At 45.3% G+C, this 15,744-nt stretch overlaps 1 protein-coding gene across 1 annotated transcript in view; it reads left to right on the top strand.

The window, feature by feature from the left end:
- Positions 1-8,845, top strand: part of IPO9 (importin 9) — a 567,644-nt gene extending 558,799 nt beyond the window's left edge. The window contains exon 24 of the mRNA XM_069239031.1: positions 7,113-8,845. Coding sequence (XP_069095132.1) covers positions 7,113-7,223 — 111 coding nt within the window. The 3' untranslated portion in view covers positions 7,224-8,845. The remainder of the gene's footprint in view (positions 1-7,112) is intronic.
- Positions 8,846-15,744: the final 6,899 nt, after the last annotated feature.

The following is a 15,744-nucleotide window of genomic DNA, read 5'->3' as shown; positions in this document are numbered from 1 at the left end:
TCCTCTTCTTGTGACTCTTCCAGCTGCTGAGGATCACCCCGGACTCCCCTCCTTGGGTTGAGTTCCCTGGACCCGCTGGTCCTCTTCAGCCTTGCATATCCTTCTTCTCGACTCTTGCATTTGCTCAGGCGTGTTGGTGGTTTTCCAGCACCACTGACCGACTGCATCATGACTGCCAGTGTGGGACATCATTTGCATCACTTCTGGCACTCCTGTTCTGCTCCTGTGCTGCACTGCTGACTTTCTTCATCCACCGTCGACCTGGTCCTGCATCCATGAAAAGTCGGGTAGGGGCTTCTGCCACAGCCAGACACTCCAACACGAACTGGACTTGGGCCCCTTCCTTTGCAGGTCCTTTTCTGTCAGGATCTACCTTTGGTTTCTTCCAGTCTTGTCTAGGTCTTGCACAACCCTTTTCCAAAGTCCTCCTGTTAGGTGTGGGGAAAACCAGATACTTACCTCCTCTCTCCTGGTTGCTGGGGGGCACCCTGGTACTTACCTTTTGGGCTTTCTAGTTCCTCCAGATCCCCTCTACTGATACCACTTCCTTATGTGGGGACTGCCTTTCACATTCCACTTATTTGTTATATGGTTTGGCCCTCCCCAAGGGCCCCTCACTATTTGCTCTTGCTTTTTACCAATGCCTATTGCTTTCTATGCTATTTGCTGATGTGTATATAATAGTGTGTTTACTTACCTTCGGTTGGGGAATTGCCTATACAGTATTTTAGTATTCATGTTACCCTAATAAAGTACCTTTATTTTTGTAAAACTGTGTGGTTCTTTCATGTGTGTAAGTGCAGCTCATTCACATCTACCTCTGGAGAGCCCTGGCTTCCTAGACACTGCTTACACTTCACTAATAAGGGATACCTGGACCTGGTATACCGTGATAACACCATAGGTGCTCACCACACACCAGGCCAGCTCCCTACAGGCAGCACTACTTTAAATTTGATAAAGTGAAGTTCCGCTGTAGAATATGTAGTACCATTAGTTTGACCCATCACAGCTTCATTAGCCTGGATGAAAATTGAAGTTTAATAGTCCACGGTTTTCCTTTTTGGTGGAGCGTGCAGTCCATAATGAAGCAGCTTACTACATGCTCATAGCATCTTGATGTCGTACGAATGAGAAGAATCATTATGTGAAAATATTTGGGATGTTTAAAGCAACTTATTTTCTGATTTGTCCTGCTAGATATTGTATAACAAGAGCTCAGTCCTACTTTTCAGAGAAAAGGTACTCAATAAAACCAGCTGCTGGAGTAAGTTTTATTGTTACAATACAGGTGAAGTTACTTCATCAGTGCCTGGGTTCTTTCAAGTTGAAATGTGCACAAACCGCAGTGTGTGCACACTCTGGATGTCCTTGAATATATTGCCAGACATATAGATGATACAAAAAGCACTATGATTTAAAACTTGGAGTGAATGAAGTGAGGTTGCAAATAGGGGATTGTGTCAAACTTAAAGAGCAAAGGAAAATAATTAAAGGGAGCAGCACATACAAAGGGCCTTTCCAAGTGATAGAATTTGTCACTAATTCAGTGAAATTGATGAATGAAGTGTGGCATTTGAGCAAATTTGCTAAGAGTGCTAAAACCACAGATGCAGTTGATTATAATTCCAGTACAAATGTGACGGGTTGGTTAATGGATTTGAATGTGGAGTATTCCAGTCAAGGGGTGGAGATGAGAAGCCAGCAATTGTCTACTTTTTCCAGCACATCAAGGTAACCAGAACGGTGTTTTTCTTAAGGTTCATCTGAGGGAAGGAATGTTACCATATAAGGCAGGCTGGTATTAGTTCACAGGAAGTTCAATGATATTGTTGTAGGAATAGCAAGTTAGTTATTTGGTAATAGTATTATTAAGATTGTGTAACTTTGTATTTTGATTCATATTGTTTTGTTTTATTTAAATCTTGTATTGGAATTTGTTCTGATAAGGAGGGAGATGTTGGGTTGGAATGAGCATGTTCTGTATGTCCTGGAAACAAGTTACTTATGTGAATTCCAGGACATTGGGAGCGGTGAGAGTAGCAGAAAAAGACGGAGGTTGTTGGCTCGGCACTGATGCTAGTTGCCCCTGCAAAATAATTGCTGGGACTCCCCCTCTCAGCTCTGGCTCCACAATCCATGCAGATTCCCAGAGCTTCGATGCTGATGTAGACTCAATTGATGTTGGAGCATGTGGTGGTCATTATGCTTTCTGACTCAGTCAGCACTGCTATGACCTTGACCAAGTCCGCGCTTGGTTTCCATCAAAGTGCAGCCTGCTACGATTGGTGTCCTTGTTTGATACAGAGCTGACAACAGTTATGATGCAGGTGATGAAATCAGCCTGCCCTAACAATGAGTAGAATTTATATGATGTGTTAAAGAGGGCAGTGGCCTTGACACCGCCCTGATTCAAGTCTACTAACACGTCCTGTCCCCGAAGCGAATGCTTCTTTTCCAGTGGCCATGTGGTGGGCAGCTAAAGTTCATTGTCTTGACTGAAGTCCTCCAGCTGGGCATAACACCACTGAGCCCTAATTCCTTTTTAATGAACCACTAACTGAAGCTTTCCCAGGTGCTTAGGCCAAACCTTGCTCTGCATCCCCAACCAATAAATTGCCAAATTGCTGGACACCACTACCCAGCTCCAGTTGACCCTGTGTTTTTCTTTCAAGCACTTTTCCAACCACTCCCCCATGCAGGGTGTCAAAAAAGGGGGTAACTTTGGCAAAGGGGTACTTTCTTCCACTGGTTTGGCCCTCTGAACTGTTAATGCTAGTTTCCTGCTGGGCTGCTATTCCCACACTGTTTGGGATTTGGTGGCTCAAGTCCCTCCTGGACATGCCCTTTGACGGGACTCACCTCTTTGGGGACAAGTTAGATTTAGCTCTGGAGCAGTTGAGAGCAGGGCCAGAGCATGTTCCTTGGATTCACCTGGCTCGCCTTGCCAGCTGCATAAGCCCTACCATTCCTTTTGTGGTTTGGGCAGAGGTACCCCTTACTGGCAGCCAATTCAGTCTTTGCAAGGTGCCTAGTAGTTTTGTGGCTGAGGACATGGCACTTACTAATCCTGTGGTCAGAGTCCGCAAACGTCTAGAACATTCAGGCTATGATCCAGATCTTTCAGCCTGTGTCCTGGATTTCAGTGAGATCGACTGAGGCTGCTGGGGCTGATAGCCTCCTGCATCCTGCTGGTCAAGCATGCCAGGTGGCATATGCAGGCTCTGCAATGGGATCTGAAGTCTTGGCGGTCCCAACATTACCTTAACCTTTACAATCACGTCCAGACTTTGGAGAAGACTGTGCAAGATCTGCAGTATTGGTTGCTGGACTGCCTTTTGGTCAGAAACAGACCTCTTTCTCCCCATCCCAGTAGTAAGAGCTGATAGTGATGACCGATGTGTTACTTCTGGGCAGGGATGGCCACCTGGGAGAAGTGAACATTAGAGGTCTCTGGTGGAGTCCTGGCTCTATATCATCCTCCAGGAGCTAAGGGTTGAAAGCTTTTTTCTATTCATCCATCAAGGGCTGGCTGGTGAAGGTGCTTATAGGCAACACTGCTATTTGGTATTTGCAACAAACAAGCGGGGTGGGGTCCTGGGACCTGTACCAGGAGGCACTTCACCTCTGAAAATGGCTTGACCATCAAGAGCTTTTTCTGATGAATGCGAGGGTGGACAAGCTCAGCCATCGACGCCTAGGGAAATCACAAGTGCCAGTTACACCTGGAGGTGGTGCAAGGTCTCTTTTGTGAATGGGAAGAACTTTGGCTCAATGTATTTGCCATCGCCAAGAATGTACAATGTCAGCAGTTCTGCTCTTTGGAGTCTCCAAGGCATGATTTGCTAGGTGATGCGTTCTGCCTCAAGTAGAGCTTAGGACTCCTGTATGCCTTCCCACAATACCTCTCGTACCCCAATATCAATACTGACAGTGCCCAAGTTATGCTAGTGACTCTGGACTGGGCACAGACAGTATGGTGTTCCAAGCTCCTGGGCTTGAGCATCTGTCCTCCAACCAGGTTGTCCCTACAGAAGCACCTGTTGTCACAACAAGAGAGCCAGGTTTTGCACGCAGGCCTTCGCAATCCCCGTCTTCATGCACAGAGATAAGTGGCAACAGCTGATCACCTTAGACTTCTCCGTAGGTGGTTGGTGTCATCTTGACAGCCAGGTGTCCCTCGACAAACTGCAAACACCTGTTGTTTTGACAAACTTTGTGATTTAGTGTGGCACACGCCACATTGATCTCCTGCAGACCAGTTTATCTGACGTTCTGTTTGGTTTCTTGCCCCGGAAGGCTTTGCTTTGGGCACAATTAAAAGATACCTCTTGGCTCTTTAGGTCTTTTTATGGTTGCCGGACGAGCCATCACTGTTTAAATCGCTGTTTGTGGTGCGTTTTGTAAAAGGTCTACAACTCTTGTTTCCTTACTCCCCCTTTGTCATGCCACAGAAGGATCTGAGCTTGATCCTCATGCATTTGATGTGTACTCTTTTTGAGCCACCTCACAACTATTTTTTGTGACTTTTCACCCTCAAGACAGTGTTACTCTTAGGTATCATGTTGACATGATGAGTGAGAGCTTCAAGCTCTGTTTTAACCCGCTGTACACCTTCATCCCAGGCAAACTGTTTCCATAGATGCGAGCATCCTTCTTGCCAAAAGTTGCCATGCCACTCCATGACCCTACCAGCGTTCTATGCTCCGCCTCACCCTTCTAGGGAGGAGGAGGAGAGACTTCTATCTCCAGAACAGCACAGTGTGTTTATAAAGATCATACCAGAAAACTCAAGGTGGGCGGACCTTCTCCTGTTGGATCGTGCTCTGCGTCAAGATCTGCTATGCACTGGCCAAACTTCAACCTCCAGAAGAACCGCAAGCTCATTCCACTAAGGCCAAAGCTGCTACCACTGCTTTGATACAAGTTCCTGCCCTGTACATCTGCCATGCAGCAACATGAAAATCCCTAAGTAAGTTCGCAAAGCACTACTGTCTGGACTGTCAGGTTTGCCAAGTGTGACATTTTGCCAACTCTGTCCTACAGGACATTTTGGTTTGAGCCAGTTCAAAGACCTATCTACCGAAAGGTATTCAAAGGTGAAGAATCAGCAGTTAGCAGTCACTATCAGAAAAACAAGTTACTGAGGGAAACAACCTATCTGGTAAAGAGACTATCTAAATACAGATTCCCCACCGACCCTCCCATCTGCCCCATTCTCTAAATTAGCCTCTATCCATTAATGAGATGCCAAGTCTATGAATCTACACACTGGTCAAAGCCAGTCAGCTGTTGGGGATGTGCTTTTGGGGGCGTGGCAAGCCTTGAGAACAATTGACAGTGTGCAGGAATGATGCCTACAAAGGCTCTACAGACCACTACTTCTGGAGCAGAACAGCATCAGTGCTGAGCCGCATGACACCACATGCTGGTGCACAGAAGTACTAATCAAAAGTTTCCAGATCCAATCTGTCGCCTTTGGAATATTCAAAATGTGACGAATTTGCGGTTAGAGAGTGTCTGTACCAGAAAGATCGTTACCGAAGGTAAGTAACTTGTTCTTCTGATAGAGATTCGTAAAAAGCAGGAATGATTTAAAACAAAAAAATAGAGGTTTTTGATGTTCATCTATCTATTTTGGATATTGTAAGGAAAATGTAAAAATATATAATTAAAAAAAGAATAGTTGAGACATTTGGGTTTAATAAACTATAAAATTGTTAAGGGTTAAGCTCCTCTGTAAAATCAAATCACATTTAATCTATCACAAAATTGAATTAAAAAAATAAAGTAGTAAACTAGTATTGCTAAAACAGTCAATTAAATTATAATTACTGTTCAAACAAGAAAACAATACAATTACAATAACAATTAATAAATGATAGTTACTGACTATATAAACTTAAGGTTATAGGGTAGGATTGATGATGTGCTGGATGATGTAATTGTGATAAAAATGTTAAGTGATGTAGTAGTAACAACATACAGCTGGGCATTGGTCATGGCTCGTCTAGACTACTGCAGTGCAACCTATAAAGACCTCCCACCAAAAGGTGTCTGCAGAAAGGGCAAAATTAGGCAGTCATTATCTGCCTGCATTTAGGGAAATTGGACCATATGAAGCCATCCTTGAAAGCTGTCCATTGGCTTACATTTGAAACCAGAATCAAATTCAAAACACTATCTTATTTACCTTCATAAATTGAAATGCCATTACCCCCAGTTAGTAACCGATGTTCCTCCTCTGCTCACTTGATCCATCAATGTCCCTCTAATATGCTACAGTGTGGCTGAAGATCTTCGGGGGCCAAGACCCTGACACTTTGGAGCCACCTACACCTTCAGTTGAGGAAACTCCTTACGATCAAACTATTTAAACAGGCTTTTAGTTAAGTCTGTCATCATCTTGGGCGTGATTGATGAATAAGATCATTAAAACTGGCTGGACTCAAGTTTCATTACTATGTGTTTATTTCTTTTTTGTTACAGCACTTAGTGACATTTAAGGTTTGTCGTGCCTTACAAAACTCCTATGTAAATTAGGATGTTGGAGGTGGAGTCTGAAATGCTACAGTAGTGTTTGATTGTGTTGGGGGTGTTAGTGAATGTTTATACTGAGTGTTTTCTTAGTGTTTTTTGATCATTTAATGAAAAATAACTACACAGCATACTACCTCCACTGTCTTTTGTAGCATTTTTGGGGTAACACCAACATAAGCTGGTGAACTGGAAATGTTTGACTTGTCCTAAAATGAAATGTCCTAGAAAATTCAGCTAAGTTCCTTTGTGATGAAATTAAGAGGCGCTAGATAAAAAAATATATGTTCATTACAATAGTGTTGGAAAATCAGATTGCAAGGAAGTTCTAATATAGCTTAAAAATCTAGACTTGTGTAGAAAGGTTTTGCCATTTGAGAGGGAGAATTTGTCGATTGATATCCATGTATAAGGGGATTATGCTTTCAATAAAAAGTGTACCAGTAATCTGCTATATACAAGTATTTAGATGAATCCAAACTAGCATAAATATTGTTTGCTTCTTTACATCATTTTCAGCTTTTTGCCCTATTGTGTTTTGAAATGTCAGCTCACAATTTTCCCTTTCTCCTTAGGCTTATTTGACTGACTTTCTATGTCAGTTTGCTCAGCAGCCTTGCTTTACTGTCTTCTCGGAGCACCTGAACGAGAGTGAGAGAAGAGTGCTACAGGCTATTGGCATATAAAACCGATAAAAGCAAGCTTCTGGGAAGAGACCCAGACAGTACGTTCACATTTCCATTGGCCAGGTTCAGCGCGCCTTTCACGTGATAATGTTTCTCTTGCTGGCTTGCAGTTGTGAAGGCTTCACCTTATCTTAGCAGAGCAAATATGAAGGAAGGCTTTGCTGATGGAAGACGCCGGTCACAGTTAATTAGGCCTTTTCACCAAGGAAACACTTCAATTTCATTCCAGTTCACCACTACAGACCTTCCTGTACAAGACAAGAAATGGAAAAAGACACTGGGTGTTCACCTGTTCCATAAAACTTTTGACTGAACTTGAAAGTCTGCTTTACCTGCAGCTTGCAGAAACTTCCAGAAGATGTTTGTCTCAAGGTGAAAAATCAGTAAGCCAAGCTACTGGAGCTCGCTTCCATCACTTCTTGGAATTTGAACATTAAAAGCTGCCCCACCCCGAGTACTGCTCTACTGAAGTACATAACATAGTATGATTGAATTCATTCTGTGTGTACAGAGAGACTTGCCCCGTCATCTTTGCAGTGTGTATGGCACATCCGGTTACTGTGTGACTTTATTTTTTTATATTGAAATTCACTGTGACAGTGACACTTTTATGGCGATGATACTTCAGTGAACTGGAGTTAGTTTACAAAAGAAGGCACAAACCGTAGAATTCATTTTTGCCTCTTCCCAGCTTTTTTTTCCACAGCACCAGTGATTTGCACATCATAATAATGAGGTCCCACCCTCTGTGGAAAGTCAGGCATTTGGATATGTACTTTGTACCTGCTCAAATTTGTAGAGCAACAGCTAATCCGTGTGGTTTCCATCACTGTAAATGTAAAATGGTAGCAATGCGAGCAACATTTCCAGACACAGTTATCTTGCAATATGGAATTTACCATGTACCAGATTTTCTGGAATTGGTTGGTAGGTTGACTCTCCGAGTTAGAGGTCCTTAATTGTCAAAACTAGGGGTGAAAGGTGTGACTAATGAGAAGGCTGTCTCATTTGAAGGTGACTTTTTAACAAGCTATCATTCCATGGTGACCTTCAGTAGCGCTTAGTTTTTTTCCATTGAGTCTACATTACCCTACTAGTTTGTCAGTCTTGTATGCTATAATATGGAATCGAGATACCTTCCAAATTTGTTTTCTAAATATGTGAATTTCATATGCTTTCCTGCACATCTCCTGTTCTTGTCTTCAGCAACAGACACTACTCAGTAAGTATGTACACAGACTGGGAAGGGATGCAACTTGTTGGCAGAGGTGACATGGGCTTCTCAGTGTTTGATTTTTGCATAAGCACTATGCATGTCTAGTTTGAGACTGTTTGGTGTTGCAGGGCATAGTTTTTTTTGCTACTGGAAGTATTGAAGTTCTGTCATGAAATGTTAGATGATTTCTCCCAGAAGTGGATAGCTTCTCCAGAACACACAGCAATGCAGTGGTTTCAGATATAGCCCACAAATCAGCGTGTGGGGATTTTATAGTGTTATAACTAGAAGTTATAAATGAATTTACCCCTAGTACATTGTGATGTCACATGCCTCTTCTCTTTACCTTTTGTTACCCTTTTCCGGCAAGTGGGAGAGAGGCGCAAATAAAAACTGTTACAAAGCATGTTTTCTCAGTTTCTTAAGTTTCACATTCAATAGCCCATACCACTTAAAATGTAATAATATATTTATTTCAGGTTTGCAGCTTGAATCTATTATAATTCTCAATCTGGTAGTCTAGAGTAAAGATTAGAATGGATGCTTTGAGTGGGCGATGGTCTCGATGGAATGCTTGGTGCAGACTTCCTCAGAATGTTGAGCACAGACCCACAATACTCTGACATCTGCACCACTTTGAGATTTTTTTTTTCATTTTTTTTCGTCCATCCTTGTATTTACCTCTCCCCCAGACCACTCACTTTTCATCAAATGAAAGGAACTCAATTACAGGAACATTGACTCAGTTTAGCACTTCAGTGCACTATGGCTTCAAGTAACATTGATAACATATGTTGCTTCCTACTGACTGAAATAGTTTGCCTAATAGACTCCAGAAAGACATTTTGGAGATGTAAGAACACCTTTATTAATGTGATGTTCGAGGCATGTATGGTTGTAGATACACATGCTGTGCATACCTTGGCAATGTAGTGTTGGGTCCGGATGTGTGCAAATTGTTTTTCTAAAAAGACGTTTTTCAAATCATATGGTAGGTTGACTCTCTTGGTTATAATGCGCATGGACATCGACTCCATTGTTTTCTTACCGCCGTTGAGTTTGGATGTGTTGTCCAGTGCTCCGGGTTGACACAGTTGTGGTGCTCTCTTCGGTTCTTGGTACTGTCCCTTTCATCAGTATAATTTTCTATTGTTTTTCCCTTTTCCCTCGCTCCCCTAGATTTTGATTGAGCCGGGTCTCTTTCAACCGCACCCCCCATAGAGCCTCGCCATTTGGGGCCCACTTCTGTCACCATCGCATCTCTTGAGAATGCCCCACTGGTGATAGAATGGACACCCTTCCGTTATTGTCCTCGCTGCTACAAAAAAGTACCCCTGGACCAACTTGCATCAGGTCTGCAACCCCTGCCTTTCTTCGGAACACAGTGAGACAGACTGCGAAGCTTGCTGCTCTTTCCGCTCCAAGAAAACTCTTGAGACTGGCACGCTCTTCCGCTCGAGATGTTGCAGGGTAGCATGGAAGAAACACTGGATCTTTTCGGTCTCTGCAACACTGAGGGAGAACAACACCCTCAGCCATCAGCTGCAGAGGAAGAGGCTTTCTCCAACGAAGGAAGCTCGAGATCTGATCTGATATGGAAATGGAAGACCTTCTCTCAACTCAACAGTCTGTGAGTACGATATCTCCCCCCACTGACACCATCCAGAACAGCCTGTGGCTGAAAAACATGCAACCACTCTGTTCTCGATCCGACACTGCCTTCCGGCCAAGCCAGGTGCATCGGCTCCAGCAGCTTCGATATCAGACCGCCCCTCAGCGATGAGCTGATCAGTGGAATCGACTTCCACCACTTCAGCAGTGAGCTGACCTTTGGCACCGGAACAAAAACAAACTTCAGATAAGAACATTTTGAAGCAGTCTTCAATAGCAGGTTCCAGTGCACCAGTCAAGCCCATCCTGCTTCACTTGCAAGAATAGATGAAATTCAGAAAAAAAATGATTGTCATACATCCTCATAGAGGCCGCATCCTTGCCTCTACCCTTCATCTGCTTCTGCTCCACCATCCAAGAGACAGTTGTAGTTCCAAGAAGGCTTGGACACTCCAATCCCTGCAAAAACACACAAAAAGGCTGGTAAGGCTAGCAGCACTTTCTCGCCCCACCACACATCCAGCCTCTTTTGCTTTTGTCCTCCCTGCCTCATTCTACAGTGGACCCACTTGACCTCTCACCACAGGGGGTCTCCACTCTCTGGCACAGCTGGCCATGGTATTGGGGAGGACGCTTTTGGCATCCATCCACAGGATGACCAGTGGGATAATTATGACATAGACCCTCCAGGTGACATGGACTCTTATCTATACTTTTCCTGCTCTTCATCTCCTAATGACTACATCATTCCAGAAACTAGTCAGTATGGCCACTTTTTCCATGTGATAGAACTACAGAAAGAGCCCTTAGAGGAGGACTTCATTTTTTAAACTCTTGCATCCACTGACCACGCCACTGAATACCTACCAGTGCTCAAAGGCATGCTTAGACACATACAACAGACATCTTTAAAGACCTTAGTAGAACTAGGGTTATAATGGTCAGGGTGGACAAAAAATACAAGGCCTCAGCATCTCAACCCACAAATATTCTGGGTCAACTTCTACCGGACTCCTTTATCATTACCACTACCCGTAAGAGGGCAAACTCCCAGGCAAGTGGAGACACCTCACTGGCAGACAAGGAAAGCAAAAGAATTGATGCAGCAAGGAAAAGGGTTGCAGCACAATCAGCCAACCTTTGGCGAATTGCAAACTCCATTGGCCTTGCAAGGTTTGACTGTGTTCACTGAGACGAGTTCGAGAAACTTCTTCAATATCTCCCTGAGGAGCACAGAAAACTGGGTCAAGAATTTGTCTTTGAGGGCAAGCTTATATCCAACACATCCATATGTAGATCCTGCTGACACTGCCGCTTGGGAAGGAGGCATGAGTAGCTACGTATTTCTGGCTTTAAGCCAAACTGTACTGCACATGCCATTTGACTGAGAGCATCTTTTGGTCCCCAGGTGGACCAAACGTTTGAGAAAATCAAGAAGGACATGTATATGGGGAAAGCAATGGGGGTACTACAAACACCAGCTTTCCGTTATTACTTTCGCCACCCCTCCTACCATGGAGGCTTGAAAACAACCCACTCTGACGCTTCCACATCTTATCACCACAGCCACAGACAGTACACCTCTCCCAGGAATTACTTCAGGGAGTCCTATTGGGAAATAACTCCAGAAGCAAGGGTGGTTCCCCAAAAGTAGCAACACCAGTCACCAAACAATGACTTCCCTCTTCTTCCCCCATATAACACCTGTTGGGGGAGGGGACATCGTCAGGATTTTATACCTACAAGGCTAAGCATCACCTCAGACCAGTGGGTGTTGGATATTACCACTTTGCAGACATAGGCTATCATTGGAACATCAAACACTACTAAAAGAGGTCATAGCCCTCGTGCTCAAAGGAGCTATAGAGCCCATCCTCCAAAATCTGAAAGGTACAAGTGTACTTACTGTACTTTCTCATACCCCAAAAAGATGGGTGTCTTAGGCCTATTATGGATCTCAGACCCCTAAGCGAATACATCCTATCAGAGCACTTTCACATAGTAACCCTTTAGGATGTCATCCCTCTTCTCCAGCAAGGTGACTCTGTCTGCACAAGAATAAAAAGGACTCCTAATTCCACATTGTAATTCACCTGGCACATCTCAGGTTTGTAGTAGGTGGATGGCACTACTAATTCAAAGTTTTCCCCTTCAGAGTGACCACTGCACTTCAGGTATTCGCCAAGTGCCCGGCAGGGGTAGCTGCTCCCCTGCGCAGACAGGGTCCATGTATTGACAATTGGCTTATCAAAGCTGCCACCCATCAGCAATGTCAAAACCAGACACACATCACAATAGATCTGTGTATAAGGCTGGTCTGGTGTGTGGTGGACACCTATGGTGTTGGCACCTTATACCAGGATCAAGCAACCCTTATTAGTGTTAGTGTCTAGGAAGCCAGGGCTTTCTAGTGGTAGCTGTAGTGAGCAGCCAAAGCTTCTCTAGGAGGAATATGAAGCGTTTGCAATACCACAATAGTCACAAAGTAACTTATCACACATGAAAGAAATCACACAGTGTTTCAAAAATAAAGGTACTTTGTTACAGGCACACTGAAATAGATTACTATAGGCGATCCCTTCTGTCTGAAGGTTAAGTACACACAAATATACACAGATTAATACTAGGGATTAGCATAAATACGTTCGAAATATCAAGGGCCCTACAGGGGGGCCAAACCATATCCTAAAAAAGTGGAATGTGAGAATGGGTCCCATTTGAGGCTATGGAGTAGTTAGCCAAGGGCTGGGAGAGTATGGAACCCCAATAAGTGAGTATCTAGAGGACCCCCAGCGACCAGGAGAGCAGAGGTAAATTAACTGGCCGTCCCAATGGCTTACATGGGGACTGGGAATTGGAGTAATGCAAGAACAGCACGTGGAACCCAACGGTGGATTCTAGATGAAGAGGACCTGTAAAAGAAGGGGACAGAGTCCAGTCCATGCAGGAGTGTCCAGGTGGGGCAGGAGGCAATGCTCAACCTTCTGTTGGTGAAGATCTGGGTTGACGGTGGTAGATGAAGTCCAGCTGTGGAGTCCAGAAGATGTAAAGGAGTCCCTGATGTTGCCTAGGAGCTGTCCCTCGACAGTCGCCAAATTGCAGACGGGTCAGTGGTCAGAAGGACCCCCAACGAGCATAAGCAAATGCAAATAGGAGCTGAAGATGATTTGCAGTGCTGAAGAGGACCAGCAAGGTCCTGGGGACTCAACCCTTAGAGGGGAGTCTGGGCTGACCCTAAGAAGACAGGCGAGCCAGCAGAAGCAGTCGGAGCCCCCACGAGCAGCCCACTGGCAGCAGGCACAGTAAGTCACAGTGAAGCCCATGCAGCACACTTGAAGAGGAGTCCCACATCGCTGGAGCTGTAGAGAAGAGTGTGTCCTTGCAGAGGTAGAGTGCTGGGGGCCGGTGCTACTTGGAGCCTGAAGATCCCTTGGAGCAGGAGTCAACAAGCCTTGGTTGCTGCAACAGTCCGGGTGCACAGGGATTCTGTCCTGGAGGAAGAGGCAAGGGCTCACCATTTCCCAAGTTGAACAAAAGGCAGAGAGGACCCCCCCAGAACCACCACATGTGTTGGAGAATCTTCGCATGTCCAGTGGACAGCAGATCTCAGCAGCCGGGTGTTGTTGCCTTTGGTGCCTGCAGATGCAGAGGAGTGGCTCCTTCACTCCAAAGGAGAGTCCTTGCTGCTTTGGTGCAGCTGAAGTCTTGCCAACCGCAGAGGATGCACAGCCATGGAAATGTTGCAAGTTGCTGACAGGAGCCGCGGAAACAGTGTTGCAAGGAGAGATCGTCTCAGGTTTGTAGTCTTGTTCGGTTCCTGTCGAGTCCAGCAGCAGTTCTGGTGGCCAGGAGGTGAAGAGGTCATTGCAAAGGAGTCCTGGCTGAGTCTTACATGCCAAATCTGGGGACCCATTCGCAAGAGAATCCCGAAATAGCCCAAAAAGGGGCTTGGTCACTATGCAAGGTGACCACCTATCGGGGGAGGGGTTGTCAGCGACGTCATCTGCCTACCCTGACCAGTCAGATGCTCCTGTGGCCTCTGCCCATCTTGATTTCAAGATGGCACAATCAAGTGGCCACCAGGAGTAGCTCTGGGCACCACCTGTGGGGTGGTGATGGACATGGGATGGTCACTCCCCTTTCCTTTGTGCAGTTTAGCACCTGAACAGGGACCAGAGGTACCCGGACTGGTGCAAACCAGATTTTGCCAGGTGGGCATCAAATGTGCTCTTCAAAGCAAATCAGTGGCGTGGGGAGGCTACCTCTCCCCAGCCTTGTAACACCTACTTCCAACAGGAGAGGAGGTTGCACCCCTCTCTCACAGGAAATCCTTCCTTTGTTCTGCTTTCCTCTGCTTGAGCTGGTCAAGCAGCAGGAGGACAGAACTCTGTCTGGGAGGCTGCAGAAATGTGGGCTGCTCACAGACCCTGGAAGACTGGTAGGAGCAATACTGGGAAGGTCCTATAAGGAGCCCTGAGGGTGCATGGAATCATGCCACCAAAACTGACATCAGTATTGGGGTATGATTCTGATATGTTTGATACCAAACATGCCTAGGTTCAAAGTTACTATTATGTAGCTGGACCATAGCTAGTGATCTATGACCAGTACATAGCTAAAATGGCTTATGAAGTCCAGGGAATTGGAAATGGCATTCGTAGGGACACCTCTGCTCTTGCAGGGGTGCCCACACACACACAGGGACCTGCACCCTGCCCTTAGACCTGAAGGGCCTACCATAGGGGTGACTTACTGACATGGTGTAGTGACCAGCAGTGAAAGGGTGCATGCACCTTTTTACACAGGCTGCATATGGGAGCCCTGCAGACAGTTTGGCTGGGCTCCCACGGCTGCAGCCCAACGGAGACCCCTGGTGTACCAATGCCCTGCATACCTAAGTACCATATACTAGGGACTTACAGGGGTATGCTAATATGCCAATTGTGGGCTGTAAACGATACCAAGACAGCCAAATTTAGAGGAAAAAGCACAATCACTGGGTTCCTGGTTAGCAGGATCCCAGTGAAAAAAGTACACGGACAACAGGCAAAAAGTGGGGTTAACCATGCCCAAAAAAGTGAGTTTCCTACAATCTCCTTCACCGTGCATGCCATGTCCCACCTCCAACCACAGCAAGTCCAACCTTACCTATACTCAATGCAAAAATATACCTACACTAGCCCAACTCAGCAATGATCCAGTCTTTTCAAACACTCATTCCCTTGTTTCAGCCAAGTCAGCAGCTTACAGTCAGGACAGTCATCCATCTCTTAGGCCTCATGTACTGACATAATACCTCAATTAAGGCTACACATGCGTCTGTTGCAGGAATGTCTAGCTCAAAAGTGGGCTCGGACAGAGGATCATTGGGATGATCTAGTGTTGCTTGTCCGCCAAACCTGTCACTCTCTGCAGTGGTGGAACACCAACAACCTGTTGTGATGGGGGTCCTTTCCTCAACCCTGTTCCGCACATCATTGTTACAGCAGAAGATTCACTCATGGGGTGGGGTGCATATTTAAAGGATCTCACAGTGCAGGGCCTGCGGGGAGAACAAATACCTGGATTTCCACATCAACTACCTAGAGCTACTAGCTGTTCACATAGCATTGAAAACCTCCCCTACTTCACCTGATCGGCAAGGTTCCTAGTCCAGAAGGACAACATGATAGCCATGTACTGCCTACAGAAACA

This window comes from Pleurodeles waltl, chromosome 6, assembly GCF_031143425.1.
Source record: "Pleurodeles waltl isolate 20211129_DDA chromosome 6, aPleWal1.hap1.20221129, whole genome shotgun sequence".
NCBI lineage: Eukaryota > Metazoa > Chordata > Amphibia > Caudata > Salamandridae > Pleurodeles > Pleurodeles waltl.
The sequence above is the reverse complement of the archived record's forward strand: the minus strand, read 5'-3'. Positions and strand labels throughout refer to the sequence as shown.